Source organism: Bidens hawaiensis, unplaced genomic scaffold (assembly GCF_021521415.1).
Source record: "Bidens hawaiensis isolate Kalapana, Puna unplaced genomic scaffold, B.hawaiensis_p1.1 tig00007390_1, whole genome shotgun sequence".
Taxonomy (NCBI): domain Eukaryota; kingdom Viridiplantae; phylum Streptophyta; class Magnoliopsida; order Asterales; family Asteraceae; genus Bidens; species Bidens hawaiensis.
In genome coordinates, this window is record NW_027491512.1 from 559350 (window position 1) to 583341 (window position 23992).

The following is a 23992-nucleotide window of genomic DNA, read 5'->3' on the forward strand; positions in this document are numbered from 1 at the left end:
GATAGTGATGGGCCCGAGACACCAACGTTTGTAAGTTATCAAGAGGAGGAGTATGACTACTATTCTGATGAGTACCTTCAGCCAACGCACGAAGAAATTCCTCAATATAATAATCAAGATTCTGAGGTGTTGACACTGCTGCATGACCTCAATCGGAGGATGGAAGTTCACGAAAAGGCTAATGCTGCTCAAGATGAATTGATGAGGAAACTAATTGATGACTTGGCCCAAATTAAACGAGACAGTGAAATGGCGGCTGATGATAAAGAAAATGACCTAGAAGAAGAGGCTCTTGATCTTCCAGAGAATGAATTTGAGGAGGAGGTTGTTGAGAATAATACCACAGCAACTCCGTCAATTACTAATGAGCCAATGAATATTGTGGTTATGGCTACTGATGAGGATGTTGAAGGAGAGGATCCAGAATGGTTGAAGTATATAATTGAAAGTGTGGACCCAACTGAAGATACAACACCTTTCGTGAAATAAGAGACAGAAACAGTTCCAGGTTATCGTGACCATCCCTTATTACATATTACACAAATTCACAAAGTTAGGGACGATGGTTTAGAATCGAGGAAGAAAAAGGTAAAGGTGAAGGATAGTGGGCAGAATAGCAAGAAGTGGACCCATATTGGTTCTACAGACGTTTCAACTACAAAAAAGAAGGTGTGGACACAACACCTTAACTACCGAGCTTATACGGGAAACTCGGTTGGAAAATGCTCGGTTCAGCCCCGATCAATATTTGATGTTTCGAAGATAAGAAAGAGTGTGTGTGCTCGACATGTTCGCTACCGAGCATATGTTGGAAATTCTGAAAGTAAAAACGCATTCACACCGGCCCGTTTTGGTTTATCGAACATGTTGAACATGAAGGAGAAAGTAGAGCCGAGGCGTTTTACCTACCGAGATTTTGTAGGAAACTCAGCAGGTAAATGTTCGATGCGACCACCATAACTGCCAAATGAGGTAACGGTCTGGCTGAAAACCTTAACAAAAAAACTTAGCGCTGACCGGGAGGCAACCCGGCCTTTTATTTTATTTTGTTTTGTCTTTCTTTATTTTTGTTTTTCTTTTTTGCATTTTACTTTTTGTTTGTGTTTAGTAGTCATACTAAACCCTAAGTGTGGGGAAGTTAATGTTGGTCTAGTCATGATTCGGTGGAGCATATATTGTCACATCAAAGTTCAAGGAGTTCGGGTCAAGTTTGCAACAGTACTTATCATCAGGACCCGTATGACAAGAGAGATTCGAATCAGGTGCATGTGTCTCTTTCCTTTACTTTGGTTGTTAAAATTTTTAACTTCTCGTGTACTTCACTCAATTTTTAACAGTAAATTACATTGGGGACAATGTAAAGTTTAAGTGTGGGCATACGGGATTAGAGTTGCAAAAGTGGAAAATGTTAAAAATGTCCCAAATTTAAAATTTTTACAGACAATGGAAAATGATAGAAAAACTGGAACTGTTTGTCAAAATATAATAAAATTATAATAACAACATAAAAGTTTTAAAAATAAAATAAAAATTTTTAAAATAAAAAAATAAGCAAATAATAATAATATTAATAATAATAAAATAGCAATAACACACTTAATTTGGGATGTGTCGCTAGGCTCAGCCTTTAAGAATGAACGGACGGTTTGGTTGTTGGCTTAACTGAACTTTAAATTGCTTGATTTTAGTGGGAAACATATTCAGGTTTTGTTTGTTTAGCTAAGCCTGTGTAAGGACTGGGATGAAAGGTCGGGCCATACTCAAGCCTTTTTGTTAGATTTGATCAACAAAAAGAATTTTTTTTTAAATATGAATAGTCTATTGAACGATGCTTGGATAGGCTTAACGTTAGAGAATGCTAGATGGCTTGTGATATAAACCTAACGAAAATACTTCTAGTTTAAGTGGTTAACGCTTCATAGGTGGTATGGTTTTATAACCTTAAATTCTATATTGATGGGATGCTCTAGGGTTCGGAAACCATGGGTCTTTATGCGGTATATCATCTGGGTATTCATATCTCCTAAGTGGATTTATGAATATTAAAAGAGCTCAAAAAGCAAACCCGCAGTTTATCTGCCAACTATAAGTCATTAAACATGATCATTATGTGCTTTTAAAGTACAATTACACTACTGACTTGATCATCCACACTGTTAGTCATGTGGGGTCCTCGTGCTCGCGTCTCATTACCATTAAGAAACGGACCACACGGGACACGTCACATGTAAGCCCTACAGATGAATTCGTGCATACTCACCCATGGAGATGGACTTTGGGGTGTTGCTTGATAACGGGGGTATGTCATGTAGTGGGGGCTATTTGCTAGTTAGTAACATAATTGTACCTTCATCGTATCTAATGGCCATTCTGGTAGACTTTGATGCTTAAGTTTAGGTTTGGGTCGATAAAATATCCATGATTGTTTTAGCTATTACATATGGGCTTAAAAGGTTACACATGGTTGTCCATAATTTTGATCATCTAACTCTAAGGTTTATGTCAAGTTGGGGTGGTCTGGCTCGGTAAAACCATAATGAAGCATGGTAAGGCGGCTTTAGGGCTTTAATGTGTGGGTCCCGCTTAATCATATAAACTAATGAATTTGTCACACGTTATTTGTCCAGGTAAGTATTAGGGCATGGTTTTAAGTGGATAGCAATATTGGCAATCGCGGTTTTTATGTTATCTGTAATTAATAAAAATAACTTAAGTGATTTTTATAGACAGTTTCTGGTTCTGATTCCGTTGTAAATCTTTTTCGGGACGAAAAAGGACAAGTGTGGGAATGTGATGTGTGGGTTAAATAATGTGTTTTAAGTAAGTTATATCGTGTGTTTTATGTGTTTATATGCCTTGGACACGATTACTTTGAGTGGTTTTACATTTACAGGTGAGTGGAGCTTAAAGGAGCTAAATTGGCGCATATGAGATGAAATGGAAATGAAGATTTTATTACATGGAATGATAGAGAATTTGAAGACGAAGACGTAGCCAAAAACGGTGCGTAAAACGGAGCTATAACGAAGAAGTTATGGGCAAAACAATGCAACGGGGCTATCACCGCAAGTAGGGGCGCTGATCAGGCAATTTTGAAAGACAGGCCGCAAGTTGCGGTCTTATGGGCACAAATTGCGGCCTAGTTCGTAAAAAGACGCGGATTTTAGGTTTTTGCCTCCATATATAAATATAACCTTAGGGTTACGAAGAGGAGACTTCTCCCAACCGTTTTGGGATATTAGGAAGCCATTTTCCACCATCCTAACACTTACTCATCACCACAATCATCCATGCTTTTATCCTTTCACACCATAATCAAACTATTCAAGATGAAGATGCAAGGCTAAATCTTTTGTGACCATCTCCGGGAGTAGGGTTGTGTTTGTAAGCAAGACTTTTTGGTATTTTGAACCTTAATATTGGATTGTTTGTGCATTCAACAGTTTTTCGTAATTGAATGTTTTATGATTTTATTGGTTTGTGGTCATCAACTTTTAGGATTAGGTTCTTAGAGTCAAATATCTAGTATTTTGATTATAGGTGTAAGCAAACGAGTTTCCCAAATAAGTTTAATCAATTGGTCTAGTTGCTTCATAACCTGAAACATGGAGTTTGGTTACTTTTCTTTTAATTGTTTTACAACTAAATCAATAATTAATCTGCTTGATATCGTCTGTCCACCTAGAATAGTTAGTTACTAAGTATTGAACTTGATTAGCATTTTCCACTGATTCCCTGTGGATTCGAAACCTTACTTGCCCTAGCCTATAAAGGTAATTTTACAAATGTTTTTGATTGACCTTTCGACATTGATCACTAATTCAGGTGTTTTCAGGTTAGGTTAATCGGGTTTCAAGTACCTTAGAAAATCAAATAAAAAAATTATAAACTACAATGCTAAAATTAAAACAACATATTCTTCCTTGCTTGTAACGTAAATAACCAAATAATTAACCAATCATCTTCATTCAAGCAAGATTTGGTTGTTCAATTACGGTTGCTAATATTCATAAACGGAATACATAAATTAACAATAAACAATTTATCCATAATATATGGAATGACAACAGTGGATTAAGCCCGATTTTAAAAACTTTAGTCGCTAAGGCTTAGTCTATTATATCTAAAAATAGGGTTAGGTTATAATAGAAAGTATACTTTTTGTAGGAAGGATAAGAAGTAATCTTGTCCATTGATTTTGAATATGTAGGGTTGAGATTAGTTTAGGGGGAAATCAAGTGTGAACACAAGGTAAAGGGCATAAAACGAATAACACATTTGTTGACTTTCTCTCTCCACATGCAAGGCACAAGCCAAATTCCCCCATCATTTTAAAACGTCCATATCTTTTTTTTACAACGTTTTTATTAAAAAACAAATTCACCATAATAACAAGTGTATTTTTATCTTTTATATGAGTACCATATTGTAATATAAAAATTTTTAAAAAAATTAGTGGGTTTTTTACAAATTGTGTTTTACCGAATTGTATTTTACAAAATTGTGTTATACAATAGTATTTTTCATTGTGTTTTTTTTTTCATTATGTTGTTTCCATTGCGTTATTTACATTGTGTCATACAATTATGTTTTTATCATTGTGTCTTTTTTTCATAGTGTATTTTTCCATTGGGTTTTTTTCATTGTGTTTTTCATAGTGTTTTTTATTGTGTTTTTTCGGACTTTTCCGGCGAGGTGATGGCGGTGGGTGACGGTTGTGGTGGCGGTGGGCGGTGGAGTGGTGGTGGTTGTAAGAGATGAGTGAAGATGTAATTGAGTTTTATGTAAGTGGGTTTTTGAAATTAATTTAAGTGGGTTTTAAGATTAAAGTAAGTGGGTTTTGATATTAAAGTATTAGACTAAAATACCCTCCTTCCTAGCCTTCTTAGGAAAATCAAACTTCTTATTTGAACCTAACCCTCTAAAAATATATTTGGTTTTAGGAAAATTGGAAATAAATAATCCCACCTTTTGTGTATTGGCCGATAATAACCCACCTTTAAAAATCACTAGCAACGGTCCCACCTTTCAAGTATTTTTGTCTCAATGGTCCTCTATTAAAAAAAATACTTAACGGCATTAAGTTTTTCCCTAGTTTCAAACTTATGTTTTAGGGCTTTTGATCGGAAGAACAATACGAGTCGACTAATGTAAAACTTATCTCTAAACGATGATTCAAATGGCTTGATTTTTGTTAATTGGAAATTCAAGCACCCGAATTGAAACATTGTTTCGTCGTTTGGATCACTATTTCGAGGTAAGTTTTACATTGGTCGACTCGTATCCTTCTTCCGATCAAAAGCCCTAAAACATCGATTTGAAACTAGGAAAAAACTTAACGACGTTAAGTATTTTTTAACGAAGGATCATTATAACAAAAATAGTTGAAAGGTGGGATCATTGGTAGTGATTTTTAAAGGTGAGATTATTATCGGCCAATCCACAACTTGTGGGGTTATTTATTTCCAATTTTCGGTTTTATAACTAAAAGTTTATTCGAACCCGAAACCCATAAATTAGACCCAAGAACCAACCCGAATTACTTCGGTTCGGACTAGTTTTTTCGAGTTCGGGAATTTCGAGTCGGGTTAGTTCGGGTCCGGATACGAGTTTTCTCGGGTTATGTTTTGGTTTTTGAGTAAAAGTGACAAGCCCTACGTAGAGTCATCTCAATATTTTACAACATAAGAAAAATTCTATCTAAATTCATTAAACAAACCGTCATTTATTTTATATTTTAGTTCACTTACTTTTACATAAATTAAAAAGAGTTCCAAGTTCACTAACATGTTCATCTTTTGAAAAACTAAAATCATAAATTGATATAAAAATATACTTATAAATGTCTTAAATTACTGTTGATATTATTCAATTTACCTGGACTATAAATATTTAGAGCATCATTACATCATTTTAAACATTTTTCTTAATTTTTTACTTCTATTTCAACATTTGGTTGTTCACCTTCAACATATAAATGTTCATTTTCAACTTGCGTATACTATTTTTAGTTTGTTTAATCATTTTCAATGCTTGTAGGTTAAGGTTTTGGTTGTGTTTGCTTAAAATGTCTGCAAGGGGCTTACGTCTTCGGGTGTGTGGACATAAGCTTCTAAAGATTGTTTGTTTTTTAGAAAAATAAGATCTGAAAAATGTTTTTATGGTTTTAAAAAATAAGCTATTGTTCAACTTATTCACATCCAATCAACACCCATTGTCCGTCACCACTACCGTCCATCACCACCACCACCACCGTCCACCACCCACCGTCTGCCACCACCGCCACCGTCCATCACCACCACCATTCACCGTCGGCCACAACCACGTCCACTACCACCACCCATCGTCCGCCACCACCAGCGTCCACCAACAACCACCACCCACCGTCACCGTCCACCACCACCACCCACCGCCCGCCACCACCACCGTCCGTCACCACCACCACCCACCGTCGGCCACAACCATCGTCCACTACCACCACCCATTGTCCGTCACCACTACCGTTCATCACCACCACCACCACCGTCCACCACCCACAACAACCGTCCATCACCACCACCCACCGTCTGCCACCACCGCCACCGTCCATCACCACCACCCACCGTCGGCCACCACCACCATCCACCATCCACCACAACTGTCCATCACCACCACCCACCGTTCACCGCCTACCACAATCGTCTGCCACCAATCGTCCAGCACCACCCACTTCCACAGTTCGTACACCACCACAAATTGTTTTAAGAGTTTTTTTCTTTAAAAACAAACAACACCTTAGAAATACAGTTTTAAGAATTTCCCCCTTTTTTTGAGTCTGGCTTGTACTTTCAATTTCGACATCATAATCAGCTAATTAATCAAGTCTCAAAATACATAAATAATGAGTAAACAAGATATATACATATTAGATGTAGTGATTTAAGACTTAACCCAATAAAAATGTTTTTTTAAAAAAGGTCTGCGCAGGCTCTTTTGTCTATGACGTGCAGACATTGTCATCTACAGACTGTTTGTTTTTCGAATACATTTCATTAAAAAAACGTGTGCGTAAAGTTTTCTTGGTACAGACTTGGCTCATTCACTTCTAAGATCTTCTAAGATCTGCAAATGGTTAAACATAACCCACAACTAACACCCACTTTCCACCACCACCACCACCATCCACCACCCACTGCCACCACCCCCCGCCCGCCGACACCACCGTCAACCACCACCACCATGCTCCGGCCATGCATATTTTGTTGCTTCATCCGGTAGGATTTTTGTTATCTTGAACCCCCAAAATTGTATGTGAAGAGTAATAGATGCAAAGAGTAGTGAACTAAAAGAAAGAAATTATAAAAAAGGTTTACTAGAGTAATTTTTAGATATATGAACACTGTTGCACCAGAAGATCGAAGAAAGTAGTGAAAGAAGATGATGCTCACATAAAACAGAATAAGTAATTTAATAATTAAACTAATTTAATAAAAAGCTAGCCTATAGTTTAAGTTTAGTTGTCAATTTACTATGTATTTCTTAAAGAGAAAATTACTATTTGCGTTCCTATGGTTTTAGGGCAGAAGCATAATGAGTTCTCAAAAAAAATTTTGAACTGGTTGAGTCCTTGTGGTCTCAGAAACGAACAATTTGAGTCCCTATCGCTGTGGAATTACTAGTTTACCCTTTTTATAATCCGTATGAGTTCTTATGGTTAACTGATTGTTCAGCTTTAGTCACTCTTTAAAAATTTCCTCCAAATAAAGAATTAACCACCAAACTATAACCAAACCATAATCAACCAAAAATAAATTAACCGAATTTATTCAAAAATAAAATATCCGAACTTTTTTTTACAAAAATAAACAAACCGAACTAATTTTTTTAACATAAAAAACGAACCAAACTTTTTTAACAAAAAAAAATACAAACCAAATTATTTTTTAACAAAAATAAACGAATCGAACTACTATTTAACAAAAATAAACAAACCAGACTACATTTTTAACAAAAATAAACGAACTGAACTACCTTTTTAACAAAATAAATTGACCAAACTACTTTTTTACTAAACTAAACGAACGTAACTAATTCTAAAATAAGTAATAGAATCGAACTCCACCTTAGTGCAAGCTACGACGATATTTTTGTTAAAAACAAGTTCGGTTACGTAATTTTATTTAAAATAAATTTGGTTCATTTATTTTTGTTAAAAAAAATTAGTTTGGTTCGTTTTTTTTTTTGTTAAAAATAAGTTTGGTTCGCTTATTTATTATTTTTTTTAAAGTAGTTCGATACGCTTGTTTTTGTTAAAGCAAATTCTGTTTGTTTAGTTTAGTAGAAAAAAGTTGCTCGGGTTTATTTATTATTAAAGAAAAGTATTTCGGTATTTTACTTTTGTTAAAAAAGTAGTTCGGTTAGTTTATTTTTGTCAAAAAAGTAGTTCGGTTAGTTTATTTTTGTTAAAAAGTTGTTCGATTTGTTTATTTTTGTTAAAAAAAATAAATTTGTTTCGTTTCTTTTTTGGTTAAAATGTAGTCGGATTCGTTTAATTTTGTTAAATGAGATGAACTAAACTGCTTGTAAAAAAAGTGGTTCGGTTCGTTTAGTAAAAAAAAGTAGTTTGATTCATTTATTTTTGTTAAAGATAAGTTTGGTTTGTTTATTTTTGTTAAAAGTAAGTTCGGTTAATTCGTTTATTTTTGTTAGAAATGTAGTTTGTTTCGTTTATTTTTGTTAAAAAATACGTTCGGTTCCTTTATTTTTGTTAAAAAAAAGTAGTTTGATTCGTTTATTTTTATTAAACAAAATGAACTACTTGTAAAAAAGTGATTCGGTTCGTTTAGTTTGATAAAAAAAAATTAGTTTTCGTTTTTTTTGTTAAAAAGTAGTTCGGTTCGTTAATTTTTGGTGAAAAAGTGGTTCGGTTTATTCATTTTTGTTAAAAAAAAAATTTAGTCTAGTTCATTTATTTTTGTTAAAAGGGGAAGGGGACTCAACGTGACCAATTATGAAAGTTCAAGGACTCAGAGTGACAATGTATATATATAAAAGTAAAATGTCAAATCTACCCCTAAAACTAACACAATTAAGTAAAGGCAGAGACTCAATTGATTCATTTTTGAAACCACAGGAACTCAACCAGTTCAAAAAAATTTTCGGGGACTCATTGTGCCTCCGCCTTAAAACCACATGGACGCAAACAGTAATTTTCTTTTTCTTGAAAGAATGTAATAATATTAATATTAAAAAAATATAATGGTAGTAGTAATTCCAATAATTAAAGTCATTCTAAAAAAATACACCAATTAAAAATGTAAAATAAGACCATCACCAATGCAAAATATGTAAATGCATGCCACATCATCTATTATACCATTTCTCTTTCCTTCCACACATTCTCTTTCGTTACTTTCTCTCTATTCTCTCTTACAACATCCTAAATGCATGCACTTAGCTAAGGATTTTTCAACACCCCCTCTATTGTCTCTCTCCTCCAACTCACAATCCATGTCACAAATGCAAGCCAAATGCATTGCATTGGGTTTGGTCTAAATCTTCTATATAGAATTTTACTTTGTAAGTGTTTTTACTTTATTCATTACTTTTGTCTTTTTATATTAAAAGGTTAGTGAATATATGGATGACTATCATTATATATATATATATATATATATATATATATATATATATATATATATATATATATATAGACTAAGTATAAAATGAAAAACCCACTTGAGTTGTGAAAACTTTAGAAACCCATTCTTAACCATATGTTTTTAGTTAATGTTTAAATCTTGTGGTCCACAATTAAAGTGAATAAAAAATGTAAATATAAATATAACGTTTTCTCTCTTTTGAAAACATATATAAAAATTAGTAAAAAAATGATAAAAAATAGCAAAACATTTTTTTTTTTGATGTTTCGATGTTTTGTATTAAATGTTACAACATATATTACATGTAACAAAAAAAACGATGTTACATAGGGTTTTCGCGGGTTTTCACAACTCAAATGAGTTTTCATTTTAACCTTACCCTATATGTGTGTGTGTGTGTGTGTACGTACGTATATATATGGTAGGGATAATTTGATAACTTTGTTGAGTTTTAAAAACTTAAGAACTTCATTCTTAATCACACATTTAATTAAATAGATTAGATTATGTGGTTGAGATTAAATGTGATTAAAAAATTTAGTAGAAGAGAGAATAAAGACGTATAGTGATTACACTAATTTAAACGTCCGTTACACATATGTAAAAAGACGACTCGGTGTGTAAAAAATCTATAATTTTTCTACGTACATGTAACCTACATATATTACGTATATATAAAAAAGTTCAAAAAAAAAATTGTTACGTTGAGTTCTTTTGAGTTCTTAAAACTAAAAGTGGTTCTCAAAAGAAATCAATCATATATATATATATATATATATATATATATATATATAGAAAAGGGATAATTTGAGAACCTGGTTGAGTTTGAAGAACCTAAGAACTTCATTTTTACCACACATTTAATTAAATAGATTAGATTATTTTGTTGAGATTAAATGTGATTAAAAAATTAGAGTAGGAGAAAGAATAACGATGTACAGTGATTACACTAAATTAAACGTTCGTTATACCTACTTAATAAGTCGACTCGGTGCGTAAAAAATTCTGTAATTTTTTATGTACATGTAACCTTCATATATTACGTATATATAAAAAAAATTCAAAAAAAATTGTTACGTTGAGTTCTTTCGAGTTCTTAAAACTCAAAGTGGTTCTCAAAAGAAATCTTCCCTATACATACATACATACATACATACATACATATATATATATATATATATATATATATAATTGACCTTCCATATAAAAGTTTATGGTTTCGTCACTATCACCATCAGTTTGTTTTAGCAATCTACATACCAATGGCAGACATACGTTATAGGCAGGAGTAACCCGGGTTACCCCCCAACTTTCATTCCGTTGTGTAATTTTTTTTATTTTCGTCGTTTTATATATCGGGTTACCCTTAAACGAAAACTAGGTTACCCCTAAAAGATTTTAAGAAGTACACACATTATTTAAAAGCCCGCACATTAGTGAAAAGCCCACACAACTTCAATAAAATAAAACCGAAAAACATAATATAAAACACATTTACCAAATACCATCAATCCCACTCCCTCTGCTCCCACCACATCCAAACCAGCCACCACTCCACCAGGTCCACCACCGCCATCCGTCGGCCCCTTCTCCAGCCAACTCTGCCATCCACCTCCGATTCACCATCAAGCACTCTGTTTTAGTCAAATAATCAAAGATTCAAAGGTATTGTTCTTGTTTGTTTTTTTGATTTTAGGGTTTATATGTAAAAGGGATGAAATTGGACTTTAGGTTAGGGTTTGGTTGTTAATTTAGTTGTTATTTTTTCTTTGTTTATAACTAAAATTAAAAATCTTACTTTCTTACTTAATTAGGGCATTAAGGTATTTGAAAGTTTGAAGATGAAAACCACATCCAAAATAAGTTCTTATTGGCAATTTTTTTAAAAGAAAATTTCAAGAGTTTGACGACTTTTGTAAGGCCCCGTTCCCGGTGCCCTACACTTGGCGTTGGATTTACTCATAAACACAGTTCTAAATTTCATAGTTAGTTGAAACTTTCACGATATAATTAAAACTTCAAGCATTACATTACAAAACATAAAACCTTGTCTTAACAAATATATTGTCTTAAACATAACCTAAAGGTGTCATAATATTTCTTCTCAAGATGTCAGCCTTCAAGTCCCTACCATGTGCCATCTTCAAGTCAGCTCCTTTAACCTATTTACCTACATGCATACTTAAAGTCAGCTATGCTGAGTGAGTTCTAGTTAAGCCGGCAACATACATTATATTCACATTCTTAGATAGGTGTGTGTGTATATATATATATTTTCATAGACACATATTACATTCGTTCTTACTTTCATACTTCCATACATTTGTTCTTTAACTTACTTTCATTATTTTATACATACATAACCATTCTACGTTTCAAAGATCCTTTCGCCCTATAACCTTCGCAGATATTATTAGGGTCTGCAGCCCTTCAGTCTTCGCATATATTATTAGGTTCTGCAACCCTTTACTCTTCGCAGATATTGTTAGGGTCTGCAACTCTTTACTCTTCGCATATATTATTAGGGTCTGCAACCCTTCAACCATTCAACCATACAAACATTGCATGCCATACATAAATCTATTCTCGTATACATCTTCATACATACATTTAACTCTTTCTATACCAAACAAGTATCATTTATAAACATATGGCATACACCTACCACTTAAGGTAAGTGTATTAACTAATCACTTTGGAGTATGCACACAGCCCCAAAAATATAACAGAGAAATGGGGGCTAGAAACTAACCTGTAGTCGGTTTCTCTCTGAGTTAATGATAACACCTTTCCTTAGTTGTGCACGGTTAACAGTGCAACAAGTTACAAGTGTCAATTATTTATTATTACTACTTCTTACATCTAAGTTAATGAAACCCTCAACTAACGGGGGTCCGGGACAACGCCCTTGGTAACGGGGTCTAGGGGCAGCAACCCCTAGCAGGGTCCAAGGGGCAGAGCCCTTGGCTGGATTCGAGCTGCCAGGTCAGCTTGGAAAAATTTTATTTTTGTTAATAGGCCTTTATCAAAAATGCATCAGAAAAATGAATCAGGTTACGTTTTATAACCATTTGTATCGCATGTAAAACCAATCGCATGAGAAAACAATTCTCATCGCATGAAGGAACTAATCGCATCGCATGGATGCAAAACAAATCGCATCGCACGGGAAAACGAATCGCATCGCATGGGAAAACAAATCGCATCGCATGGTTGCAAATTGAATCGCATCGCATGGTTATGCGATGCGATTCGGTACTGTGCGATCAGAATCTCCTTTTCTTCATTTTTACCATTTTAAAGCCATTTTCTCTGTGTCTCTTCCTTATGACCCGATTTTACTCTTTTTATGAGTTTTGGGTCTTACCAACTTTGTCTAAACGTGTTTTACAAGGTCCGAACATCACCTTCTTGTCCTATATCGCACCCGGTGGGCTACGGCCTGACGAGTGACTCGTAGGGAAGTCGTTAAGCGAGTTAAAAAATGAAAATGCATTGGCTTAACAAACTTAATTTCATGGAATAAATTGACTATGGTTACTCATATGTTTGCAGGTAGGAGGAGGTAGAGGATGAAATTACGAGAACGTGGGCAAAAACGGCGATGAAAATGTAGTTGAAACGAGAAAAATATGAAGAAAACAAGAAAATGAGAAAAGGCTCCACTGTGGCCCATGGTCAACACCGTGGACAACGGTCAACCCAGCTCCAATCAGACAGTTTTCACCGTACCATATCATTCTATGCACCGTGGATGGACCGTGGCCCACGGTGTGGACCGTGGACCACGGTCCGACTCGTAACTGCCGCGTTTGGGCCACTTTTTAGGTCGTTTATGGTTGTCTTTTGACATATCTTTCAATCAAAAACACTTGGAGACGAATTGGGGAGTGGAGATCTTATCTTTGGTGTTGGTAAACATTATTTTACACTTTTGATTCTTATGTTGAAGACAATTGATGTTATGATGATCTCTCAAACCACGAGTGGCTAGTTTCTTTTTGTATTCCTCTTGGGATGTAAGGTTTATTTACAATACACTTTATGATATTCGTTCATGAATTTGGATTGATTATCTAATTGTTTATGCTAGTCTAATCATGATGTTTGTTTGATTATTTGTAATTTGTCTATATTGTTTAAACCTGGTTTTGAACCACGCGTTCTTGGTGTCGTTGACAATTGAGATTTAGTGGAAAGAATTATGGTTAATAATATTGATTTATTGTTAAGTAACAACCTCGCGTTCAAAGAATCCGAGTACTTAATTCTTGACTAATCACAAACAATTGCATATGCACAAAACCGGGACATTATGGTCTATCCATTGAATGTTAACAAGAGTGTTGAGTAATAACCTGAACCCAGAGAGGAATGCTTGTTTAATCAATCGTTTACAACTTTCGTGCAGTTTATCTTAGATATTAAAACTAAACCAAATCACTTTGAAAATTACTTTGTCTTTTACTTTAATATTAGTTTAATTACTAAGCTACTTGGTTAACACATATTCCATAAACTCTATGTGTTCGACACCCACTTACTGCTAACTATTTAGTTGTATTTGGTTTATTTTTGAGTGAGTCTTCGACCTCACGTCAAATTTTGGCGTTGTTGCCGGGGAGTAGTGCGCAACGTATGTTACTTTTGTAGTTTTTGTTTAATTGTTATTGTCAGTTTTACGCGGGTTGTGATAGTATACAGGTACTTACAAGGTATATTCATACACGACGCTCTCGTTCTTCATCGCCGTTAGCTTTTGATCCTGAAATCGAGAGAACTTTTCGCCAGAATCGGATTCTTCAAAGGGAGAACAAGATTATTGGGTCGCCAAGCACAAAAAGTCGAACAACTGACACCACAATCATGGCTTCGGAACAAACTTTACCGCCAATGCCGCCACCCATCAATCCAGAAAACCCACCATCCACAGAACCCATTACTACTACAACTGCTACAAGTGTGCCTACATCAACTGTGTTTAGCTTTCAACCACCAGTTAACCTTCCACCCTTGACAAATCTCATGCCTACACAAGGACAATCATCAAATTCACCACAACAATCATCTTTTCACTCTCAACAACACCCACTGTACATTCAACAACCATACACATTTTCTCAAGACCCACCCATAACGCATATTTCACCGAGTCCGAGATCGGGCCCGCAATTGTTTGATAGGCCACGTTTTGGTGATAGCAATGAAGGGTATGAAGAGTATGAAGAGGGATATTCAAGTGTAGTTTATGGGAACCAATTGAGGATTCAAGGGCAATTTGGGTATGTACTCGAACAACAACCGCAACAACAAATGCAAAAATGGGGTGGACCACATGCCAATCAAATACAACACCCACAACCATTGCAACAAGTTCCACAACAACCGCAATATCAACAACCTCAAAAACCAAATCCCCAACCACAATTTCAACAATATGCACAACAAAGGCCCGTTTACCGGCAAATGGGCCAATCGAGAGTGCCATTGGGGGTACCAAGAAGGCATGCAAGGGAGATGGTTAGGGGAATTGAAGCTCATTTTCGACCGGTCATCACCAATAACCCATCTTCGGTGGTTATCCCTCAAAATCAAAATGGAATAACATTTGAGGTTAGAACCAATGCGCTCCAAAGTTTACCAAAGTATAAGGGTCCAGCAACGGAAGAACCTTATTTTCAATTGGAGGCATACGATTCTATTTGCAACACGATTGGGGGTCAAGGTTTTTCACCGAATGAGGTTAAATTGGTCTTGTTCCAATTTTCGTTAGAAGATAAGGCAAAGAGATGGTTTTACACATTGCCTTCCGCATCAATTTATACTTGGGCCAAGATGCAACAAAGATTTTTGGAAGAATTTTACATGGCTCAAAAGACAAATGATGCAAAACGAAGTTTGAGAAGCTTCCAGAAACAATCGGCTGAGATGTTTCATGAAGCATTTGAGCGGTTCAATATGATGATCAAGAATTGTCCTCACCATGGTATAGCTCTTTAGGAGTTGTTAAATGCTATTCATGAGGGGTTGAATGCGGAAGATGAGCGGGATTTAATGTCAATCACAAATGGTACATTTGGCACTAACTATGAGCAAGATGATTGGGCGTTTTTGGAGCAAATGTCGGTCACATAAAAAATAAAGGCTCAAACCGCAAGGAGAGCAAGGCAGGCAATTGGAAGACCGCAAGTACATGTCGTAGAAGATGTAGGAGTACTAACCACTAATCAAAGAATTGATGTTTGTACGAATTGCAATGAGTTGGGTCATGCAGCGGATGTGTATACGGTGGGAAAAGTATAAGTGGAAGAGGTGAATGCACTTCAAGGTTAAGGGGGAGGTGGTCGAAATTATAATATGAACTCAAACACTTACCACCCCGGGTTGAGAAATCATCCAAACTTTCGTTATGGAAATCTGGCTACTCAAACCAATCCGAATTTCCAAGGGAATCAAGGAAATTATGTTCCTCGCCAACAATATAACAATCAAGGTAATTTTCAGTGCGGGAACAATCAAGGCTTTCAAAGTCAATTTCAAGAAACAGGAAGTGGTCAAAGTGGGTCTTTGGGTCAAAGTTCTTCAAGTGGGAATGAAGTCATGGATATGCTTAAGATGATGCAACAAGACATGCAAAGGAGAAATCAACTTGATGAAGTGCGCATGCAAAAGAATGAAGTCCGTGACAAAGCCATTCAATCGTTGACCACTCAAATGGGTCAACTTGCAACCGATGTTGATAATTTGAAGAAAAATAGCTCGAGCTTAAAGAAGGGGTACAACGTGCATATCAATGTGGTTAGTCTTTTACCTAATTTTGGAATTTCTACTGTTCAAGTTGATCCAACACCACAGTTTGTTGAGGGGGGTGGAAGATATTAGAGATGAGATTGAAACTGTGGGTAATTATGAAGCAATTTTTCAAAATAACTCTGAATCACAACCGAATGAAACATCTTTTTGTGAAAAGTTTTCTTGTGATAAATGTTTAAAAAACAAATTAACCAAAATAAGGGATGAGAGGGCTGATAATAATATTATCCCAAGTAAACTTCAAGACTCAGGATTGCCCTTTTTATCAATCCAAATTGGTGAATTTAAAACTGATCGGGTACTGCTAGATCTTAGTATCATGCCCGGTAGTTTATATGATCAGTATGAGTTTGGTCCGCTATAAAAAGTAAACACCTCCGTGGTTTTAACGGAGCAAACCCATACACTTCCCCAAGGCATGATATATAATGTGATGGTACATATGGAGGATTTTTGTTACCCAGTTGACTTTTTAGTACTTGATTATGCTAAAAATGTAACTAATACGCAACCTACAGTCATATTGGGTAGACCCTTCCTCGCCACTTCACTTGTAGTAACTGATTGTGCTAAGGTGACACTGGGAATTAAATGTGGGAATCGTGATAAACAGTTATTATTATTTGAAAATACGACTGACCCTTTTGTTGACATGGAAAGCCTGAAGGCGGATTTTACTAACAAGTGTGTATCCTTGAGCAAGGATCACACAAAAATGGAGTGTTTTGTGATTGACAGGTCAGTTGAGATGAAAGATTTTGAGCATTAACAGAGTGACAAGGTGGCAGAAACAGGTGGCTGACCAAGGAAGACGAAAGTGAGACATCCACCTAACCTAAATGACCCAGGGTGGAGGATGAGGATGTTTGGGCCCAACTTTGGTTTGCCGGAAGACTGGCAACAGTTGCTTGAATAAAAGCGTGCTTATAACAAGAATGTTGCACATGAGTGGGCCAGTCACCCACCTTGAATGTCATAAAAGTTTCAAAAATGTGGTAATTGTACATTTTGTATTTTTTTTATTTTTATTTTGCTTTATAATTTATAGTTTGTTTGTTATTAATGGTATTTTAAGTTACCATCTTAACAAAAACCAAGTGTGAGGAAATTCTTATGATTTTCTCTTCGACACTATGTTGGGGACAACACGGGTTTTTCATGAAAGTTAGTGGTGGTTAATTAGTAGTATCTTTGTTTTTATTTTATTAAAACCATACATTGGGGACAATGTATCCCAAGTGTGGGAATGGGAGAATTTTTCGTTTTCAAAAATTATAAAAATATATATATAAAAAATAAATAAATTATACAAATAAAAAAAATTAAAAAAAACTTTTGAAAGAAAACCGGAAAGTGGTAAGATGGCGGTGTAAAGTTTTCGTCCCTTTTCATGGTCACAATTCTCTTAAATTCAAGTTTGCTTAGTTGTTTTAAAAACGAGGTTGTGTAGTATTTAGCATGCTTTCGGTACAATAACCTGCATAACATGTCCATATCCACTTGTGTATTGGGAAAGTGAAGAGTGGTGATAGATTGGTTATTCTCCGTTAGAACTTGTAGGATCAATGCATTTCAAGACCTTAGCTTGGCATAAGTGCAAAAGTGATAGAGGTAATTAGGTTAAAGCCTCGTCTGAATGAGCGCGAGTGTGGGTTTTGTGGTTTGGGCCTCATACATTACACATATGAGCGTGGGCAATGAGAGGGCCAGGGGGTTGGTTCCCTTAGAAAACATTATTGGACCCATTCTTTTTATTCGATCAACCCCGATGTTATTTTGCGAGACGATCCGGCTTAGTATGTATTTCTTTGTATTTGTAATTGTTATAGTACTAACAATAGGAAGTATTAAGTATTATGTTTACTCGAAAAAAATAAAAGAGAAAGAAAAAAGAGAAAAAGAAAGCAAAAGTTGAGAGTCAATGTTCGAAGTAGGGTATAGTGAGTGTTGAGATGCAAGTTAGTAATGTTTATAGTTGTTTATTTTATTGTTTACTTAGTTTTGATGTAATAAGCCGGATCGGATCGCCCAAGCTAATTTCAATATTCCCCTTCCATACCCTTACACCTTGCCCCGTTATAACCCGTTTTAAGTCCTCTTGATTTGTATTTGTGTCAAAGCATATATAGGTAGAGATTTGATGGTAGTACAAGCGTATGCGAGGAGAATTGGTTATGATTGAATACATGTGAATGATCACCAAGAAGAGACTTAATGTGTGGAGGTGTGTTATGTGTGGGTAAAAACCGAAATCATGTTAGGTTTGATTAGAATTTTATGATTCAAATATAATATCAAGTATACTAGTGCAAACCTATAGTAACAAGGGAATAGGGTATGACTTGGGACCTTGACTAAACCGGAATTGTTGGTATGTATGGTGGTTATAGTTTAAAAATAGTTGTTGTTTGAAGTGTTGCTTGGGGACAAGCAACGGTGAAGTGTGGGAATGTGACGAGTGACTCGTAGAGAAGCCGTTAAGCAAGTTAAAAGATATAAATGCATTGGCTAAACCAACTTAATTTCATGGAATTAGTTTACTATGGTTACTCATATGTTTGCAGGTAGGAGGAGGTAGAGGATAATATTGCGAGAACGTAGGCGAAAACGGCGAAGAAAACGGAGTTGAAACGAAAAAGATATGAAGAAAAGAAGAAAATGAGAAAAGGCTCCACCATGGCCCGCGGTCAACCCAGCTCCAATCAGACAGTTTTCACCGTACCGTGTCATTCTATGCACCGTGGATAGACCGTGGCCCACGGTCCGACTCGTAACTGCCGCGTTTGGGCCACTTTTTAGGTCGTTTATGGTTGTCTTTTGACATATCTTTCAATCAGAAACACTTAGAGATGAATTGGGGAGTGGAGATCATTATCTTTGGTGTTGGTAAACATTATTTTACACTTTTGATTCTTATGTTGAAGACAATTGATGTTATGATGATCTCTCAAACCATGAGTGGCTAGTTTCTTTTTGTATTCCTCTTGGGATGTAAGGTTTATTTACAATACACTTTATGTTATACGTTCTTGAATTTGGATTGATTATCTAATTGTTTATGCTAGTCTAATCATGATATTTGTGTGATTGTTTGTAATTTGTCTATATTGTTTAAACCTAGTTTTAAACCACGCGTTCTTGGTGTCGTTGACAATTGAGATTTAGTGGAAAGAATTGGGGTTAATAATATTGATTGATTGTTAAGTAACAACCTCGCGTTCTAAGAATCCGAGTACTTAGTTCTTGACTAATCACAAACAATTGCATATGCACAAAACCGGGACATTATGGTTTATCCATTAAATGTTAACAAGAGTGTTGAGTAATAACCTGAACCCCGAGAGGAATGCTTGTTTAATCAATCGTTTACAACTTTCGTGCAGTTTATTTTAGATATTAAAATCAAATCAAATCACTTCGAAAATTACTTTTTGTCTTTTACATTAATATTAGTTTAATTGCTAAGCTACTTGATTAACACATATTCCACAAACTCTCTGTGTTCGACACCCACTTACTGCTATCTATTTAGTTATATTTGGTTTATTTTTGAGTGAGTCTTCGACCTCACGTCACGGCCTACCAAGTTTATGTTTTTATTACATCCTACAGCCCGATCTATAGTTACATCAGTTTACATGTCGAAACCAGCCTTAAAAACTTAACCTTTTAGCCAAAGCTCACCTTACGGTCTCGGGTTTGGGTTCGGATATGAACAACCCGCAGATCTGGTGGTTTTTCTTGTTGTTTTAAGATGTTAATCACGAGATTTGTCCTTCCTTTGGCTCGGATTTGGATCCGTGTGTTAAAAAGAGAAAGTGTATGTGTTCTTGAGTGTGTGTAGGGAGGATAGAGATGGAAATGAGGAGTGTTTGGAGAATTTGGGGTTTAAATACTCCACCCCTTAGGCCTAAGGCCGCAAACATTCTCTCAAGCCCATTCATAAGTCCTAGGGCTACCACTCAAATTTTTTATACTTAACATAAATTAAATAACAACACACACAATAAATACTGAAATTCTCTTTTATTTATTATGCCCAAAATACGGATGTTACACATTGATAGAAGACCAAATATTGGTAATGATGTGCAAGAACAAGATGATGATGATGATGATGGTGGTGGTGGTGGTGGTGGTGGTGGTTCAAATATTCCTTTGACTTCAGGTCCTTTAATTCCACATACAATCGATTTGAATGATCTTAATTCGGATCCCTTTGATAGGCCACCTATTGCTAGTTATCACCCTAATCAATGAGATGACATAAGACGACATTATCTTGTTAAAAAGGCTTTTCAACCACGAAATCATAACTTTCCATGCTAAGACTATTATTGTAAGCCAAGACGTTTTAATGTATAACGGTTTGATAAATATCCGTGGTTAGAGTATAGTATTAAAGTAGACAAAGCATATAGCTTATGTTGCTACTTGTTTAAAGAAATAGTTGGTAATCAAGGTGGAAGAGATACGTTTTCAACTGAAAAGGCTTTTGTAATTGGAGTAAACCAGGTGCCTTAAAAGAACTTGTTGGGATGGCTGACAGCTATCAAAATAAGGTGATGCAAAAATGTGACAATCTCTTAAACCAAAAACGATCCATTCATGAGAAATTCATTAAGCAAAGTAAAGAAGAAAGGATTGGAAATCGGTTACAATTAATGGGTTTTGTTCGTAGTACCAGATTCTTGTTAGAAAATTCTTTATCATTCCGTGGTCATAATGAATCGAAAGACTATTTTTCTAAAGGTCTTTTTCTTACAACTTTAAAGTTGAATAGTGAAAATAACCCAGATATTGGTAAGTACACGCTAGGGAATGTAAAAAAGAATAACAAGTTGATAGCCCCATCAATACAAAAAGAGATTATCGAATGCTTTGCAAAAGATGTAACCAAAATGATTTGTGAAGAAATTAAAGACAATGTTTTTAGGTTGCTAGTAGAAGAGTTTAGTGGCGTATCTTTAAAGGAACAAATAGCTGTAGTCGTGAGGTATGCTGATAAACTTGGAGTTGTTAAAGAGAGTTTTATTGGAATTGCTTATGTGAAAGACACATCTTCCTCAACTCTTAAACAAGACATTGTTTCTTTATTAGCAAGTAACCAGTTAAGCATAGATCAAGTAAGTAATAAGTTTCATACTTTAACTACAAAAACTTTAATAGAGATTATTTAATTTATCTTATAGTTTCTTTTTGTTAAAACAAGTTAGGGGTCAAGGTTACGATGGTGCAAGCAACATGCGAGGAGAGTTTAATGGGTTAAAAGCTTTGATTTTGAAAGATAATCTGTCAGCACATTGCATACATTGCTTTGCTCATGAACTTCAGTTAATGATTGTGGCTGCTGCAAAAAAAAAAAAAAAAAAAAAAAAAAAAAAAAAAAAAAACCACCATGCCGGTGTCAAAACTTTTTATGAATACCTTGCCATGATTGTTAATACGGTTTCTGCTTCTTGCAACGAAAAGATATGATAAGGGAGGCAAAAAAAGAAAGAATTGAAAAATAAATTCAAAAAGGTGAAATTAAGACCGGAAAAGGATTAAACCAAGAGCTTTCCCTTGCACGAACTGGAGATACACGATGGGGTTCTCATCATAGAACAATCATAAGTTTGCTTAGATTATATTCGGAAGTTGTTGCCGTGCTTTGTTATATTCAAAAAGAAGGAGATGTCACTCAACAACGATTTAATGCAAAAGGTATTCTATCATATTTCAAAAAACTTGAATTTGTTTTTATGCACACTTGATGGAAGATGTTTTAGGCCACACAAATGCCCTTTCAAAACATCTTCAAAAAGAAGTCAAGACTTATTAGAAACGGCTAAGTTGATAAATGGAACAAGACGAGTATTGAATGATTTAAGGGAAAATGGGTTTGCTTCGATGTTGGAAAAAGTAACTTCTTTTTGTGTAAAAAACAATATCAAGATGTTATATATGACGGAAACGTATGGTAAGGCTAGAAACCAAAAGAATGTCATTACTAATCGACATTATTTTGAAGTTAACATTTTTAATACGGTTTTGGATATGCAAATTCAAGAATTTGGAAATCGATTCAATGAGGTAACAGCTAATTTGCTAGAAAACATGTCAGGTTTGAATCCTTGTGACCGGTTTTCTAAGTTTGACACGTCTAAGATTATTGCATTTTCTGAGATGTATGAGAACGATTTTACTACAAAAGAAAGAGGGTGTCTTTTGGGTGAGCTTAATGTCTTCTATCACTTTGTAAAGGAAGATGAAAGATTTGCAAAATTGGATGGAATATGTGATCTTGCTCGTCTAATGGTGGAAACTGGAAAAGATCTTTCTTTTCCTTTGGTTTATCGGATATTGAAGCTGGCTTTGGTTTTACCGGTTGCAACCACAACTGTTGAAAGAGGTTTTTCTAAACTAAAGCTTATCAAGATGGATTTACGCAATCGAATGGGTGACGATTATTTGAACAATGCTCTAGTTTGTGCGGTTGAAAGAGAAACATTTGATAAAGTAACGGAAGACGATGTAATGACTCGATTTTCAAGCTATCAAATGCGAAGAGGAGAGATAATCTATTAGGTAGGTGTGTTAACTTTATTTGTTATTGTCTTATTTTATTATTATTTACATGAATGTATGATAAAAACAAACGTTAAAAAACAAGCAGTCTTCTTCTTGCAGACTGCAGAGGTTTGGTCTACATCTTCTTATACAGATGCCTGCAGATGTAGTGCACATATTATAGACGTTTATTTCTAAAAAAACAAACAGCTCCTAAGTGATTCAAGTCATTACATAGGTGACACAATAAATAAGTATATTGCAAGAAATAAGCAAATGGTAAATAAACCGATAAGAAACAAATACGCAAACAATATGGTAATGTGAAAACTGAAATTCATGTGCTAAAGCAAGAAATAAGCAACACTAATACCGTTAATCAATTTTACTAGAGAAATCAAATTGCAGATACGATTCGTTGTTCATCGCTAACCTGATTCGTTGTTCACCACCAATTTAGAAAGGTTTGGTATCGATTGTGTGAGACAAGTTGATTCAACAGTTCTACTAGATAGATCCGAAAGTGGAAAGTCCATTCCTCCCTCATTATCCTTGCCATCTACAAATGTTAATAATAACAACAACATAACATACGACTATTATAAAATATAACTTTTTAAATTTAAAAGCTTAAAGGTATATCTATATTTAGCATTGTAGAAATGGCTGGTCATTAATCGGACGATAGTTAATAAAAACTAGACAGAATTACATAAATTGTCCTTCATCTTTCACCCAAATTTCACTCAAGGTCCCTGATCTTCAAAATTGATCTTTTTTGTCCTTTACGTTTCAAAATCCTTCAGCGTTTGTCCTTTTCGCCTAACCCAGTTAAAAATCCTCGTTAAGTCAGGTCATGTGCCTTGCACATGAGGGAAAATTAGCCATTTTACCTATTAAATTAAAAAATGTTTTAATAAATAAAGAAATACAATAAAAAAAACTAAAAATATATATTTAAATCTCACTCTCTCTCCTCCTTCTTC

The 23992-nt window shown here is 35.1% G+C and overlaps 1 protein-coding gene across 1 annotated transcript; it reads left to right on the forward strand.

The window, feature by feature from the left end:
- The first annotated feature begins 22400 nt into the window (after positions 1 to 22400).
- On the forward strand, positions 22401 to 23024 carry LOC143635059 (uncharacterized). Its single transcript, XM_077102963.1, has one exon. It carries the CDS (start codon positions 22401 to 22403, stop codon positions 23022 to 23024), a length of 624 nt encoding a protein of 207 aa, XP_076959078.1.
- The last annotated feature ends 968 nt before the right edge of the window (positions 23025 to 23992 follow it).

What these genes read in the sequence shown, in the direction of transcription:
- LOC143635059 (XM_077102963.1), top strand. Translation starts at nt 22,401, where the DNA reads ATGACGGAAACGTATGGTAAGGCTAGAAACCAAAAGAATGTCATTACT.